We start from the raw sequence: 18,070 nt of genomic DNA on the forward strand, positions 1-18,070 counted from the left end.
AGCTCAACAATTTATATATTTTTGAGACTGACACTCGGCTTCACTGGTTGCTCTGTCTGAGGACCGCGACCTGCGTGTCTCCCGCAGCAAAGTCCATACTCCCTTGCAGGGGTTCCTGGCGAAGACCTGGGACACGTTAGACTCTGCACCTCTTTGGTGAGTAGTGTCAAACCCAGTAAGCTGAAAACCCCCTAGTTTCGTGACCGTATACTCTGGCCATGACGTCAGATGGAACAGGTGAGCCCTCGGCTCGGGAGTTTCTTCTCCACCTTGCTCGCCGAGTTGAACAGCAGGAGGCTGATCAGGCTCGCTTACTTCAGGGTGGCCAAGGAGTTGTGTCCCGACTAGATTCCTTGCAGGGGGTCTTAGCTACACCTCCAACGGAACCCCCTATTGCCCCAGCTGCTCCCGCTCTCTCCGCTGCGGCTCCGGTGGTTCCTTCTTCTTCCTCGTCTCCTTCCCCTGGGCTCAGGATTCCTCCTCCGGAGAAATTCGACGGAGATCCAAAGAAATGCAGAGGGTTTCTCAATCAGTGCGCCATCCACTTCGAGTGCAACTCTTCAGCCTTCTCCTCCGAACGCACCAGGGTATCCTTCATGATATCTCTGCTCAGCGGACAAGCCTTGGCCTGGGCTTCACCTTTATGGGAGCGTAACGATCCTTTGTTGGAGAATTCAGCGGCATTCATCAATATGTTTCGCAAAGTGTTCGATGAACCTGGTCAGGTCTCCTCAGCTGCCTCTAGTCTCTTGAATCTTCGACAAGGTCCCTTGTCAGTCGGTCAGTATGCGGTGCAATTCCGCACTCTCGCCTCAGAACTCCGATGGAAAACGAGGCCCTCATAGCTATCTTTTGGCAGGGTCTTACTGACCGAATCAAAGACGAACTTGTCACCAGGGAACTTCTCTCCGAACTAGATTCCCTTATTTCCCTGTGCATTCGGATCGACCTTCGATACAGGGAGAGAATGTCGGAGAGATCCTCAACAAGACGCCTTCAACAAGTGCCGATTGGCACCCACTTTCCAAAATCCCATATCTTCTATGGAAGAACCCATGCAGCTTGGCCGCTCAAGATTGACGCCCGAGGAACGCGAGAGACAGTTCAAGCAGAGACTGTGCCTATACTGCGGGGAGTCCGGTCATGTGTTAAGTCTCTGTCCTAAGAGACCAGGAAACTCCTCCTCCTAGCCGGTAAGAGGGAGGCTGCCTTAGGAGTAGCTGTTTCCACTCCCTACTCTTCTTCCAACCCTAAGTTTCTTATGTCTGTACAACTGGTTACTTCTAAGGGACCCCAGCAGACCCTAGCCTTTGTGGATTCCGGTTCCACAGAGAATTTTATCTCTTGCTTCGCAGCTCCAATTATCCATTCTGGACCTTCCCTAGGTGCTCACGCTGACGGCTGTGGACGGTAACCGCATCAGCAATGGTACCATCTCCAGCATTACTAGCGCTGTGCAGTTGCTGATTGGAGCCTTACATCAACAGTGGATCCAATTCCTAGTGCTACCTCAGTCAGTCAATCCACTTATTTTGGGTCTTCCCTGGCTCCGAGCCCACTCTCCGAAATTTGACTGGGCTTGTGCCGAAGTTATCTCCTGGGGCCCACAATGCCATACCCAGTGCATCTTCTCACCTCGTCCATGAGTTTGTCTTACTCAGACCCATTCCGAGAAGGTCACACTACCTTCAGCCTACCAGACCTTTTAAGGATGTCTTTTCTAAGCAAAGATCGGAGATTCTTCCACTCCATCGCCCTTGGGACTGTCCGATTGATTTAATTCCAGGAAAACAGATTCCATGTGGATAGGACTTATCTCTTATCTTTGCCGGGGACTCAGGCCATGTCTCAATATATCTCCGAGAACCTATCCCGAGGAAATCATCTTCTCCTGCTGGTGCAGGGTTCTTTTTTGTCAAAAAGAAGGACGGGTCTCTACGTCCCTGCATCGACTACCGACAACTAAACACAATTGCCATCAAAAACCGCCATCCTTTGCCCCCTTTTGCCAATCTTTTTGACAGGATCAGCGGAGCGCAAGTCTTCACCAAACTGGATCTCCGAGGAGCATATAATCTTGTACAAATCCGTCAAGGAGACGAGTGGAAGACAGCGTTCAACACGCGGGACGGACACTTTGAATATCTTGTCATGCCTTTGGGCTTAGTAACGCTCCTGCAGTCTTCCAGTCTTTCGTTAATGAGGTCTTCCAAGATCTTCTATATCACTTCATTGTCGTCTATTAGGACGACATTTTGATTTTCTCCCGAGACATGATCTCCCATCGCTCTCACATTAAAGAGGTCTCATCCCGTCTGCGAACCCATCAACTTTTTTGCAAATTAGAAAAGTGTATTTTCGAGGTCGATCAACTCCCTTTCATTGGGTATTTTGTATCGGGCTCTGGACTGCGAATGGATCCACAGAAGGTTTCTGCCGTTACTAGTTGGCCTCTTCCTCAAGGCACCAAGGCCATTCAAAGATTTATTGGATTCGCCAACTATTACAGGCAATTCATAAAGAACTTCTCTTCCATTATTGCTCCTATAACTGCTCTGACTCGGAAGTCATCCAATCCCAGAAACTGCCCTCTCGGTGCTCTGAAGGCCTTCAACCTCCTGAAACAAGCCTTCTCGTCTGCCCCGGTCCTTTCTCAACCGGACCAATTAGAACCCTTTTTTCTGGAAGTTGATGCTTCTGCCGTTGGTATTCCTGCGGTGCTATTTCAGAAATCCAAACTTGGTGTGCATCTCCCCTGCGGGTTCTTCTCTAAAAAGTTTTTGACTCACGAAAAGAACTACGGCATTGGTGACAAGGAGCTTCTCGCTATCAAGGCAGACCTGGAAGAGTGGCAGCATCTCTTGGAAGGCTCTCATCATCCAGTGACAGTCTTAACAGACCATAAGAACCTGCTTTATATCAGCGAAGCTCGGTGTCTCAACCCCCTCCAGGCTCGATGGGCATCTTTCTTTGCACGTTTTGATCTAATCCTGACCTACCATCCTGGGTCCAAGAACATTTGGGCTGACGCCCTGTTCCGATCCTTTGATAACACTGACCTTTGCACTTCTTTGGAGCCTCTTCCTATCCTAACGCCCACCAGAATTATTGTCTTTACCAATACCTCTTCTAAGACGCCCCCTATGGGATGTTCCTTCCTGGAGCCTAATCTAAGAGCCAGGCATTACAGTGGGCACACTCCTCCAAATTAGCTGGGCATGCTGGAGTTAAGAAAACTTATGAATTTCTACGTCAATGCTTTTGGTGGCCTGCACTGCATGCTGATGTACGGAGATTTGTGGCTTTACTGTGCCACTTGTGCTCGCTGTAAAAACCCCAAGTTGGCTCCACCAGGCCTTCTGCAACCTCTCCCTATTCCAGATCTTCCCTGGCAAAGTATATCCATGGACTTCATCACTGATCTTCCCTCTAGCAACGGTTTCACTACCATTTGGGTTGTCATTGACAGATTTTCTAAAATGGCCCACTTTGTACCCTTGACCGCTCTTCTGTCTGCCGCTCAACTTGCCCTTATCTTTATAAAGGAGATTTTTAGGCTCCATGGCTGCTCCCGTGAAATTATCTCGGACCGCGGGGTTCAGTTCGTTTCTCAATTCTGGAGGGCTTTTTGCAAAACGCTTGGTTCTCACCTCAAGTACTCGTACGGCTATCATCCACAAACTAATGGCCAAACTGAGCGAGTTAACCTGGACCTCGAAGTCTTTCTATGATGCTTCTCTTCAGACAATCAAACGGAATGGTCTAACCTGCTACCTTGGGCAGAATTCTCCCATAATTTTCATCATCATGAATCTTCCGGTTCCTCTCCATTCTCTATTGTCTATGGAACCCAACCCACCCTCCCTGAATTCTCCAGTCATGTTCCCTCTCCAGTTCCGGCTGTTGATGGCTTAATGAGGATCTTTTCTCAGATTTGGTTGGCTACCTAAACCAAGCTTCAGGACACTTCCCAACGCTACAAGCAAGCTGTGGGCCGTCATCGGAGACTTGTTCCTCTGTTGCAGGTGCACGACAGGGTATGGTTGTCTACACGTAACCTCAAATTGCGGGTACCTTCTCAAAAATTGGCTCCTCGTTATATTGGTCCCTTCCCCATAACTCATCTTATCAATTCAGTGACCTATAGGCTCCGTTTACCTCCTTCCCTGAAGATCCACAATGTTTTTCACGTTTCTCTTCTCAAACCAATCATACTCAATAAATTCCATCGTCAGCCTCATCAACCTGCTCCTATCTGGACTTCTATTGGTGAAGAATTTGAAGTGAGTCGCATTCTGGATTCCCGTGTTCTCCATGAACGACACCAATTCTTGGTCCACTGGAGGGGATTTGGTCCAGAAGAGAGATCCTTGGTAGAGAAATAGGACCTTCACGCTCCAAGTCTACTAAAACAATTCCTTGAGGTAAGATCTATCCAACAAAGAAGGGGAGGAGGTACTGTCAGGCGCCGTCCCCATGCTGTGTCCGAAGCAGAGGGATGGCCGCCTGCTTCTGCTGACGAGCACCTGGTTGCCTCGGTAGGGTTGGTGGCGGCAGCGCATCCCGTTGCCCAGCAACGGGACGCTTCTCTCGGATTCCGGCGGTGGTGTTCAGCATCACCACCGCCAATAGGTAGGCCAGCCCCCTCACACTATAAATTGTCAGCTCTGGCACCTAGTGGGTGCCAGAGTATTAATTCTCTAATTTCCAGCGTCTCAGTGTTCTTATTATTATTATCATTTATTTGTTAGGCGCCACAAGGTATCCGCAGCGCCGCACACAGTACTAACAGTAGACAATACAGGGTGAAACCATACAGAACAATGAACAAAAAGTACCAATATTTCCGAAACTCCGGCTAGTCATATGCAGTAAAAATGGAGTGGAAGAACAGGTATGGAGACAGGAGGGGAGGGGGCCCTGCTCATACAAGCTTACATCCTAAGGGTGGGTAAACAGACCAGGCACAAGAGGAGCCAGTTGAGGCAAGAGGAGAGAAGGGAGGACGAGCAAAGGGAGGAGATGGGGGGGTTAAGTAGATGGTTGGTAGGCTTTGAGGAAGAGGTGAGTTTTGAGTGCACATTTGAAGGAGCAGAGAGTAGGAGAGAGACGGATAGAACGAGGGAGGATTGGGATTGGAGGACTGAGAAGAAATGAGGGACTTAAAGAAGGATTGTTTAGCGAGGGAGAGGGCAGAGGAGAAATAAGAGAGTATGAATTTTAAGTGGAGGAAGTCAGCCAGGGAGCGAGATTTCCTCCAGAGGCGTTCAGCAGTGCGAGAGCATCTTTGGAGGAAGCGGGTGAGTTTTGAGTGCCAGGGTTGGAGAATAATGCGGCGTCGGCAGATAGAAGAGGCCGGGGCAACAGCATCCAGGGCAGTGGTGAGGGAGTGATTGTAGAGAGAGGAGGCCTCATCGGGACAGGCCAGGGAGGGAAGGGGTGAAAGGAGAGTTTTGAGAGAAGAGGAGAAGGAGCTGGGGTCAATAGCATCCAGGTTACGTCTAGTGAGGGAGGCTTTGGGCGAGGCAGGAGCACTGGAGGAGGACAAAGTTAAGGAGAGGAGGTGGTGGTCAGATAGTGGTAAGGGAGAGTTGAAGAAGTCAGAGAGATCACAGAGATGAGAGAGGACAAGGTCAAGGGAGTGACCAAGACAGTGCGTGGGGGAAGAGGTCCACTGAGTAAGGCCTAGGGAGAAGGAAAGGGCGAGAAGTTTAATGGTGGCAGGGTCAGAACAGTTGTCAATAGGGATATTAAAGTCGCCAAGTATGATGGAGGGAAGGTCAGAGGAAAGGTAGTGGGGAAGTCAGGCAGCGAAGTTGTCAAGGAAAAGGGAGGAGGGGCCTGGGGGACGGTAGATGATGGAGACACGGAGGTGGATGGGGGAGAAGAGACGGATGGAGTGTATTTCAAAGGAGGAGGAGGAGAGGGAAGGTAAAGTAGTAATGACACGAAAAGTGCAGTTAGGGGATAGGAGGAGGCCAACTCCGCCTCCTGGACACTCATCTGGTCTGGTGGAGTGGGTGAAGGAGAGGCCCCCGTAGAAGAGAGTGGCGGGTGAAACGGTATCAGAAGAAGTAAGCCAGCTTTCAGTGATGGCAAGAAGATTAAGAGAGTTGGAGATGAAGAGGTCATGGATGGAGGAAAGTTTGTTGCAGATGGACCTGGAGTTCCAGAGGGCACAAGAGAAAGGGAGGGAAGAGCGGAGATGCGGATGAGATTATCAGGGTTGATGGAGCGAGGGGGAGGGTGAGGGGTGGGGCAGTGAGAGTTGGGTGAGAGAAAGGGGCTAGGGGAGAGGATGGGTATAGGAAAGGAGCAGGGCGGCATGGTGAGTGACAGGGGGGACTGGGAATGAGAGAAGGAGCAAGAAGAGGGTAAGGGCAATTAGCGCCGAGGTGAAGGTACCAACGGGGGCCAGAAGTGGGCCAGAGTGGTCGAGTTAGATATGGGCTGACAAAGCAGATTAAGACAAGAACAAAGGAAGGACTGCAGAGAACAATGAAGTGGAGCAGGAACAAAAGGCAGTGGCAAACACAGTTTAAAGTGCAGTAAAGATCAAATAAAATGGAGATAAATTAATTAAAGTGCAAATAAAATTGAGGTAAAATACACTAAAGATCTCCCTCTCACTAAAGATAAAATAAAATGTAGATAAATTAATTAAAGTGCAAATACAATTAAGGTTGAATACACAACAATAAGATCAAATTAAATTGAAGTAAAATAAGTTAAAAGAACTTAAGGTAAATTTAAAATGAAAAATAAGGTAGAATACACTACAATAATATAAAAATTAAATTGAAGAAAAATAAGTTAAAAGAACTTATGGTAAATTTTAAAATGAAAAACACATGGTAGTAGATGTAATGGATGGCTACAGAGAGCCTATACCAGGAGGAACAGGAGAGTCCAGGGAGTCCAGTGATCAGGGTAGACCACAGGTAGTCGCGGGAGCAGACCGGAGGGACCAGAGTTCAGGAACAGGTGTAGAGTTACGGTGGGTCACGGAGACAGTCCCAGGAACAGGTTCTTATATAGTGTTTCCTGTGTAGGACCTGGATTGATTCTGACTACCCCTGTTTCCAGTGCTCCTCGTGAATTGACCCAGGCTACGTTTGACCATTCCTCTATCTCCAGTGCTCTTGATATCTGACCCGGCTAAGTTCTTGACCACGATTACGGATTCTCCTACTAACATCTCCTGATTTCACGGCTTGACCCGAACCGCCTGACACCTCTTCCATCCTATCACTTCACTGGTTGCTCCCTCTGAGGACCGGGACCTGCGTGTCTCCCGCAGCAAAGTCCATACTCCCTTGCGGGGGTTCCTGGCAAAGACCTGGGACACGGTAGACTCCGCACCTCTTTGGTGAGTAGTGTCGAACCCAGTAAGCTGAATACCCCCTAGTTCCGTGACAATTCCCAGTGACAGATATTCCCCAGACGTCTACTCTGGTGTCCCTCTGCTCCCTCCACTCATCTTTCAGGGGCCTCATTTCTACCTTCTACTGCCTTATTTTGCAACACAAACGCATCCTCAAAGAACTACACAAACTCAAATGGGAGGGGGACGGGGGAAACGCTCACTGCGTAGGGCTGGAACAAAATTTGCCTAAATATAACTAAAACCTCGATCTGTTTCAAAATTAGCGTAAACGCTCAAAGTATATTATCAATGGTACCTGGTCCTCCATAGATTATACACTATATATCCGGGCACCTCCTGTTGTACTCACCCTTGCAAGGTTAGGTGGGTACCCTGTCCCACATTTGGTGGTACTGTCCAAAATTAACCCCCTTTTGGGACACTATTCATCGCTTCATTTCAATTTTGCTCAAGTCTCTCTCCCTGCTTCTCTGTCCTACTCCTTACTGCCTTGTCCCTTGCCAGATGTTCCTAAACCTGCTCAAAAACTTATTACACAAATACTCAGTGCAGCAAAATGTGAGCTTGCACTATTTTGGAAAGATCCAGAACCCCATCCTCTTCCTTCCATTATCAACCGCATCTGGCAAGTCTATCATATGGAGTATATTACAAGCATCTTGCTTCCCACTCCAGTCCCATTTCAACGCGTCTGGCGCCCCTGGACTGAATACCATGGCTTTCTCCCACCCTTGGAGTTTTGAACTTTCTTAATCCTTTACTTAGTTAATATTCCAATAAAGAACTGGTAGTTGCTCAAATCAATTTATAGGCTATAACAGGTGCATGAAAGGGTGGGGTTATCCTAAAAGGAAAAAACACAGACAAATTTCCCCAGCACACTGCTATAGCCAGCAACAGATCTGCTATTTCTACTGTAGATAAAAATGCAAAAGTCTCGGTTGCACACATTTGCAAATGTATGTTGAAGCCACCCCCCACTCCAAGGTGCTTTTGCTAATAGGGTGGTTCTACTCTAAACAATGAGAGTCCCATATATTTGGGCCATACATATGTGTTTTTAAATTGAGAGCTAACTTACCAAAGAGGTACCCCAGAGACCTCCAAATAGCAATCCAATGTCAGTACTCCCCCTCAACTACTGACACCAACATGCCTCTCAGACAAATAAAGAACTGGTAGTTGCTCAAATCAATTTATGAAGCCACCCACCACTCCAAGGTGATTTTGCTAATAGGGTGGTCCTACTTTAAACAATGAGAGTCCCATATATTTGGGCCATACATATGTGTTTTTAAATTGAGAGCTAACTTACCAAAGAGGTACCCCAGAGACCTCCAAATAGCAACCCAATGTCAGTACTCCCCCTCAGCTACTGACACCAACATGCCTCTCAGACAAATAAAGAACTGGTGGTTGCTCAAATCAATTTATAGACTATAACAGGTGCATGAAAGGGTGGGGTTATCCTAAAAGGAAAAAACACAGACAAATACCCCCAGCACACTGCTATAGCCAGCAACAGATCTGCTATTTCTACTGTAGATAAAAATGCAAAAGTCTCAGTTGCTATTTAGCAGATCAGTTGCTGGCTATAGCAGTGTGCTGGGGTAATTTGTCTTAGTTAATATTCCACCCATAATACTTTCCAACACCATTACATTCTATTATATTCAGTGGCATCCCCCCCCACCCCCCTTTATTCCTTTTCTTTCCTCTACTTCTTTCTCCTCTTCTTTCTCCCTAACTTACTTTACTGCAATTTGCAGTATTAATTAAACATAACGTGGTGTGTCTCTTGAGGCCTTGCATATAGATATATATTTTATATGACCTCTTATATGTAAGCTTGCTTAGCCTTTGATATTATACCCTGTTATGTAAAACTCAATAAAAAAAATGACAACAGGTAGGAGATTTGCCCACTCAACAAGAGAGCTGACGCTATGCATTGTGTCATGGAAGCTTCCATCTTGCCCACTTCACTAGGAAGTAGGGATAATGCGAGAGAATGGCCTGCACTCCCAGAATTCCGGGAGCCCTTCTTGGAATTTGGGAGTGGGCAAGTATTACTGGAAAAGTGGTGTTACTATGGAGATGTACAGTGCTTAAGGATAATTTCTGTATAGGGTGCTGGATGGCTCCATTTATTCCAAGGAAATGCAACTTTACACACTAAATAGAAACAGTAGAAAATTGCAAAAAGGACAAGAAAAGTGTCATTGTGCAGGCACCCATATAAGAAAAATCCAAATTTATAAAATGCAGCACAGGAGTGCCATGTGCTAAACCCCTTTTCCCCAAAAATAAATCTTGAAATCGCAATTCTTATTTTCCATGAATTGACATATCAATGTAGCCAGATTAACAGAACAAGTCAAAATAGGTTCATATAGCTGCTTCATTGTATTTGGCACCCAAAATTAAGTAAGGGCTGGATTTTATGATCTGAGCAAATTTCAGGTCACATTGGTATAATGGATTTGCATTTCAAAACTATGGGAGCTCTATGACATTATGCCTGCATTCAGTGTTCAGACATTATACCTGACATTACATATGCTGAGGTTGGGTTTATGTTTATTTTTTTGAATGGTGGTATATTGTATTTTACTGAAGGGGTTTTGAATGTTGCTGATCATGCACTACTGTCACTAATACCAATGCTTGCACGTCACACACTAACCACATGCTACTACCAACTACACTAGAAAAACATCAATATACTATACTTCTTCTACCCACAGTAACACCATCACATGCTACTTCCTCTCTCCCGCAGCTTGTTACTGACGTCGATATTCAGTGACAGCTGCGGGAGAGAGGAGGCTGCTGGGTCCCAGCGGCACGCGGATTGGTTAGTTTATGTTTTCTTTCTTTTTTCTATGGCTGGCCCGCGGCACCCCAGTGACAGCGCCACGGCACCCCTGGGAGCCGTGGCGCACAGTTTGGGAACCGTCGACATATACACTAGATAACCAAATGATTAGACAACCAGCCTGTTCTCTTCATGTTTTACACCTGGCTGAAACATACTGCAGAGAAGTAACTAGCCTTTAGAAAAGTGAAAGGATGGTGTTACAGGACAGTCCACTAGGATGCTCACCAACAAATGATTTTATGACTATGCTCATTATTCCCCAAGGAGCACCCAGGAATCTCAGCCAGAATTTACTTACGTGTGGGTGAAGTCACAGACAGAGCTTATGGGTGGAATAACAGGCAGCCCTTGTTATTCAACAGCAGGTTTTCCTATTTAAAACACATGCACACTCAGGACAGTGGAAAAAAATTAGCTTGTACAAGAATCTGGGGAGAGGGCTCCCTGTAGGAAGTTTCTGGGCAACAGGAAAACTTCCCTGAAGGGGCAGACTGGATATGTGGTAATTAATTATGTCAATGTATGCATAAATTAATTAAATTCACCACTGCATCTATCCACCTAGGAGAAGAGGGGCTTTCCTGCAGGTATTAAGTCACTGCCTGGAAGGGTTTAAGGTATTGGAGGTAATGGCTGATGGGTGAATAAGGGGGGTGCCCAGACACTGGCACTCGCTATTTAGGCAAATAAAATGAAGAGTGAACCTTGTGTGCTGTATATACATGGAGAAGGCTAAGACCTATTGGAAGCCATAAAACAGAATGTAGGAAGAAATAACTGCAATATATGCCAGCATTCCAACAGATTCACACTTGTAATTATATCCTCTTCTTTTTCACAGTCTTTTTTGGATCGTTTCACTAGAGCTTTACAATACGAATATTCCTCCAGCGGGATATTTATACAAAGCTTGATTCCGTTTGCTGTGGTCACAAAAATGGTAGCATATGCTGATGCCCTTACAAAAAAGTCTTTGATGGTTCCACTTCCTAAAGAGTATGCACGTAGTGCAGTCCGAACCATAGGACGATCTCCAAGAACAGCTGGACACTGGTCTCATTCCATCCAGGTAAACATTGAATTGGGGAAAGAGTAAAAAGATGGAGTTAGCTTGCTAGGAATTATGATTCACATACCTTTTCCAGATTGGCAGCTGGTTTGGGTCTAAAGAAACACAACAAGGATTAATCTGATGATGTTGTGATGAACATTGATTCTATGCAGTTGCTGGAGAGAACATCTGTTCTTATAAGATCTAGTCAGTGCAAGGATCTTTTGTCTGATGATTGAGAGTGATTGAGATGATTAAGACAGATTCCAGCAATCATGTTACTTGTATACTGATTATGCTCTGTACGGACTACTGCTGACAGCTGCCTATGCATCGTTTGACTTTGCCTGTAGTCTATGTACACTTGGACATATTGCTACTACACACTGCTATGTTGACATTGTACCTCTGTGTACTACCTATGGCTCAAGACTATATTTATTGAACTATTGTTGTGCTTCGTACCTGCATTGACTGTGTCTGGTTTCACTTGCTGCTATCTAGCATTGGACGATTGTTGTGCTCCGCTTTTGCATTGGCTATGTGTGTTTTTCACCTGCTGCTATCTAGCATTGAACTATTGCTGTGTTCCTGAAATGGTTGTGTCTGGTTCCATGTGCTGATATTTAGCACTTCCCCAGTGGCGGAACTACCATTGGTGCATTAGGTGCGGTGCACCTGGGCCCATGAAGATAACGGGGCCTGCTGCACGGGGAACTAGCGAGCTGTTAGCCCTGGTTCCCTCCTTCCCGCTTCCCTACACCAGGGCCCACAGCTTGCTAGTTCCACCTTTGCACTGCACTACTAAGTGTACTATGTTCTTGCATCTGCTGTGTCTGGTTATCTACAATGCTGAATATTGGGGATTGATGCTATTTAGGACACATGAGTGTCTGACCAGCCTTTATTCTGTGGTTGTCGCTATGCATCGTACTACAGTGTTGTAACTATACAGCATTGCAAGTCATCAGCTTCTCCATTTGTGTTTGTCATTCTGCTCCCCTTGATCCTGCTCTTATTATGACCTGTACATAGGCATCACCACCTCCTTGCTTAGTTAAACTTTAGTGAGGCCAACTAGTTATGTACACAAACCTCAACTTTTAATCTCACTCGGGCTTAATCCATCCCTCAGTTCCACTTCCTGTAATACAATCCGCTGCCTGTCTTCTCTAATTTTCTAGTCACACCTAATTCTTGGCGGTGCTGTATGCACTGTTTTCTGCTGGAGAAGAAGGTTTCTCCTTGCAAACAAGAGCGGCTGCTTGCAAGCGCAGGGCTATGGCATCAACAGAGATTTAGCAGCAACTATAATAAGAAATGAGCCAGATATGGGGATGTATTAGAGAAAATTCATTTTAAGGAATGTTGGGGGTGATAGTCTAGTTAACGTGGACATGTCCTTTAAGAAAAGATCTGTAGTCAAATTATATAAAATAGTAAATTAAATTAAATTAAAGGAAGGGAAAATGCAGCAGTACATTTAACTAAAGAAATGTCTTTCCTTCCAGATGTCTATAGGATACTGGATGCCAGAATGTCTTTGGGTGCATCTGTGGAATTATTTTATTAACAAATTTCGAGCTATGTACTTATCCAGAAGGAAACAGAAATGAGAAAAGGACATCTTATTTCCAGCAGTTTTGTAATTCTCTAATAACATATTACTTGATATGCAATGTTATTGTCAAGTTCTAATTGCTGAGAAAGTGTTAGGAAAACAAAGATATTCAATTTTTCACTAGTTCAGATCTATAATGCATGGCTTACATTTTCAAAACTGTACGTTATAAGTATATTGTAAATTAACAAGGAATTCTGTGTTACATATACAGGTACAATACCTCAGTGGTTTTAATGGAACACAAAACATAAGTGACTTGTGATATATACAGTTATTCATCATCTTTGCTGTGTTAATCTTTATCAAATAAAAAAATATAAAATAATTTCTGTATGAATGTATTATTTACAATAGAAATAATGAAAGCAATGGTTTCTTGACTTTGATCATTCTATTTTTTTCTTACAAATACAACTTGCATGCATGTCTTCTTTAACTATACTTGCCTACTCTCCCGGAATTTCCGGGAAGCTCCTGGACTCCCGGAGGTGATGGAGACGGGGCTTAATGACGTGATCATTAAGCCCCACCCCCTGCTATGAAATGCAGTGAATTTGGGAATTTTCCAGCAGGGGGCAGGGCAACTGTGATTCGACGGTGTCACCACAGACCCTTCTACCTCCTGTCACGTGACCTCTAGTCCCGGATCTCCCAGAAGAGATGTTTGAAAAATGGGCAAGTATGCTTTAACCACTTGCTGATGGCTAGTCTAAATCTTGTAAGGCAGTGCTTTGTCCTGGCAGGACTTTGATAAATAGCAGCTGTGCAGGGTGTCTACTCACCCTGCTGCTGGAACCACGCTGTCACAGAACAGATATCATAAAGGTGTCACTCAGCCAAGGCCAACTGTGCCACTTTCCTGTCATGCCCTTGTTGCCCTATGTTGAGTCTTTCTGTAACCCCTGCTTGCATGGATGTGTTGCGATAGTGTGTCCATGATGATGCCTAAATAATAAAGCCCTATAGTGGATCACCTGGTGGTAGATCAGTCTCTCCCATCCAAGAATAATATAGGTTACAAGTTTCAGGATTTCTTCTTTGCCCAAAATCAAGATAGTCCAGTATCTTTAAGAAATTAATAAATACTTTATTTGTTCCAATCAGAGCCACTGGTCGAAGTGGAAAACTTAGAAGTGGTAGTATTACAATTGTAAGTGAATGGCGTGTGATTTTACAATGAAAGCAATAGAAGTAGCATTATGACATACCTGTATACCAACCCACATTAATCACTGACCATAGAAGATAATGCAGGCAGAAAGCGGGAGGCACACAGCTGACAGCATATGTAACAGCATGTATGTTGTGCATATCATGTGTAGCAAGTTACAATGAATGGAATCATTTGAATTATCCCTTACTTCTAAAGAGAAAAGGGCTGATTGTGAGTGTTCACATATATCTAACATGTATAGATTTACTTACATGTAGAGCTTATAATTTGTCCAAAACCACAGCAATGAGTATCACTGCATTCTAATCACAAAGCTGAAATTAAAAGTACTGGCAACATTTAGTCCTACAAATTAGAACTGTGATATAGTAGCTGCACCCTATGAAACCCTACAGTTCTGAAAGTAGACGCGCAAGACTGTACTGAACAAATAATAAGGATTTGATGAATGAATATCAGATCACATGTTGTATTTATGGGAACACTATATATCACTACTAGAAGGAGATTACATGGGTCTTTTTTGTATAATAACCAAGGAATTAACAAGTACAAATATTTGAAAATTGCACCAAATTTTATTTTGTACTCAACATTATAGAAATAAATGCATTGTCTGACAAATAATGCTAGATATGGGGCCCATAGGACTATGTTGCCTAAAAATCAATTTAACTTGGATTGGTTCAATATCAATAAGACCTTTTATCTTGTATTTAATTGTGCCATAAGCCAAGGCCACTGACAGCTAAGTGCCCTGAAGAAGAGGTGTGTATATATATATGATGTATAATAGTAATTCACACATCGGTAACTGGAGATATTCGAAAATATTTTACCAGTTTGAAAATTGTTAACATGTTACTGGTTCCACAGACTTGAACAAATTAGTGGTTCAATCTGCTATGGAACCCCGATTCAAACCTACATTTCAAAGTTTGTGCCTTGTGTTTGCCGTTCACAGTTTCGTTTAGAGTTCATGTTCATCGTTGATATCCGAGGTTCTCTTATCATCTTTGAGGTTCTCCATTCCAGCTTTGCGTTTGTCATTTACGTTTGCATTAAATTGGTGTTTTTTTTATTTTTTAAACATAATTAAAATAATTTGTTTAAATTTTAACTTCTTTTTTTTCATTCGAACAGTGGATACTACTTGTACTACTTCACCATTTTACGTTAGAGGTTTGCTGTATGAACATTTTTTAATAAACAATCAAATTAATGTGTTTTATTATATGAGTACTTGAGGGGATGTGATAAAGGGAGAGAGTGAGGAGCCAAGCCAAAGCAAATCATTACTTATTAATATAAGGATATTGACCAATTTGTGTGAACTGGTGACTGCTAAGTAACTTTCTAAAACCAATATTTTCTGCTCGTGTCATAGCAGATAGGCAGATCGGTAATAGAACCCAACTAAAAATTTCAGATTCTCTATACTATAACAGAAATATTTTCATTCATCACGTGACTATCATTGAGGGTGTTGACAAACAACAGGTATATAGTACTATACTTTAAAGTTGAATTTTAAACTTTGCATATTTAATAAAGCAATTGGATAGTACTAGGTATTTAGCAAATAGCTGAAGCTTGTAACAAAGACACACATTAATGACATCTGGAATATATTACTTAATTCTTATATTAGAAAAACTCTACATCCGTATATAATTGTTTGCAAGTATAACTAATTCTATAATTTAGGTAGTGGCCAACTATACTAAATTTGAAACAATTTGCTTGCAATCCCTTAAAAATGTACTTTGGTGAAATGAATAAATAATAAAGTGAGTATTAAAGTAATTCTATCGTTTTCAAATAAGCATTGCCCAAGCGATTGTGTTGTGTTTCCAAAGCACAAAGTAATTTATTTTAGCAGATGCTACATTTAGCAGCTCAATACATAATTATAATACAGTACAGCCAATACCAAAAGATACATACATACCGCTGTGTTAGCTTGCGATAGCTGCTCTCCCACTGGTTCCAACGTACAGTACTTCACTCCAGAATACTGTGGTCAGAAAAGACTGGTTTGGTGCCAGTTACAGCTGTATTATATACACTCAGTGTTACAGTGAAAACAATGCAGATGGTGTGGCTTGCTTCTATTGGTCCAGGTATCAGGAAGGTCCAGAGTGCTGCAGGTCATAGGCCAGTTCAAACCAAAATATCCAAAGGTGGGGGTCATCTCTCCAGGGGTTGTGCTCTGACTTTCCTGCAAGAATCTAGTTACAACTAGTCTATTAGCATTTTATAGTCAGTATTACCTTAAACATTTATTCCCTAACATCGCTAACTAGAGTATGCAATGTGCGATCTCTTCGGCGAAGCAACCGGACAACTGCTGATGAATAGGGGATTGAAATGATACTAGACATGACACGTTTCCTGTAACCTGAACCTTAAATAACACTAAAGTGTACATTTAATCATAATATATAAACTTATTATAAACTAAATACTATCTGCTCACAAATCACTGTGGAATGGAATCAATATAAGTATGAAATATATAAATAACTAAATGTTGTAGATCGAGTGTGTGCGTGTGTATTTTACCGTGTGATTGCGCCATGCCACGTGTAGCGTGGCATACTGAGTGCAATCGCACGATAAAACAATATTAACCAATATACTTTCATTCATCCAATTATACGACTTCGACAGGAGGGGGAGAATACAGCAAAAAAAAACAAGGAGTCACTCACCCCAAAAAAGAACTTTTTGAAAGACGACTCAGCTATCTTAAATTTTGAAGCCTGCAATGATGCTCATTTAGCTCACATTCAAATAATCACACTACACATACCAAACTAAAAAATAACTCCACCCTTTATTCATCCTATGTAAAAGAAAACTTTATTGAAACCTTTTTTTTATTTGGAGCTTTTGTCCAAAAAGCCTATCCCCAAACATTCTAATTTTGATTCTAGAAGAAAAACATGAACATTAACGGAATTAGCAAATAAGCTAAACATCATGATAAAGCAAGTGAACATAGGGGGAGGAACAGTAATTATGGACAAAGAGTACTATTTGAAGGAAAAAAACAGTTTGATGTCATATGAAACAAAATACCGGTAGTGCTACAAGACCCAACAATCAGAAAAACTTTCGAAATGTTTAAGAGGCCTTGATAAAATTATTTTGAATTAAAAAGTGTATGAGTTTATGAAAATCAGTTAAGATAGAATTCCGCATTTTTATTTCCTGCCAAAATTGCATTTAGATCCCCAAAAAACTCAGGGAAACCTATAATTTCATGAATTGACTCCCTGACTTCAGGATTATCAGGATATGTAGATTTTTTTCTACAAAAAATTGTGAAAGATTTACCATCCAATTTTAAAGACTCCACTCAGATTATCAGAATATTGAAAGAATTCCTTGGGGAGGAAAATTTTATTTTAGGAATAGTGGATATCTTCATTCATTCAGTCACAGGGTTATCAAGTGGCAAATAAAATGTTATGAAAAAAAGAAAAATTTGACCCAAAACAGTTTTTATCATTGAAAGTGCTAATTTTATTATAAGTCATAGTTATTTTACATTCAGTGGCACATTTTTTCGACATATCCAAGGGACCGCCATGGGGCTATTTTTATGGGTTATGTGAATACAATTATGTTTGGACTATACCTGTATACGGTGAACTTGGTCCTATTGCTGAAATACATTGATGACCTTTTTTAATCTGATTTGAAAATTTTGAGTGGCTTCGGACAGTCTTGCTAGGTGTTTCCCAAACCCCTAACAGTGCATGTTTTCCATATCTCTTTGCTGGAGCACAGGTGTATTTGTTACTGACTGACACATTTGAGAGATCCACAGGTGGTGCTAATTATTTCACTTGTGACCTGGAAAACCTGCACTGTTAGGGGTCCCTGAGGACTGGGTTTTGAAAACACTGGTCTTGCTGGACAGGAAAATGAGCACACAGTGCATG

General features: G+C 43.0%; 1 protein-coding gene across 1 annotated transcript in view; it reads left to right on the forward strand.

Annotated features, from left to right (window-relative positions):
- The window catches only part of LOC142104315 (inactive hydroxysteroid dehydrogenase-like protein 1), a 55,794-nt gene extending 42,547 nt beyond the window's left edge, over positions 1-13,247 (forward strand). The window contains exons 4-5 of the mRNA XM_075188910.1: positions 11,110-11,337; positions 12,831-13,247. Of these exons, the coding sequence (XP_075045011.1) occupies positions 11,110-11,337; positions 12,831-12,935 (333 nt within the window). The 3' untranslated portion in view covers positions 12,936-13,247. The remainder of the gene's footprint in view (positions 1-11,109; positions 11,338-12,830) is intronic.
- Positions 13,248-18,070: the final 4,823 nt, after the last annotated feature.

The sequence above is a fragment of the Mixophyes fleayi genome, chromosome 10 (genome assembly GCF_038048845.1).
Source record: "Mixophyes fleayi isolate aMixFle1 chromosome 10, aMixFle1.hap1, whole genome shotgun sequence".
NCBI lineage: Eukaryota > Metazoa > Chordata > Amphibia > Anura > Limnodynastidae > Mixophyes > Mixophyes fleayi.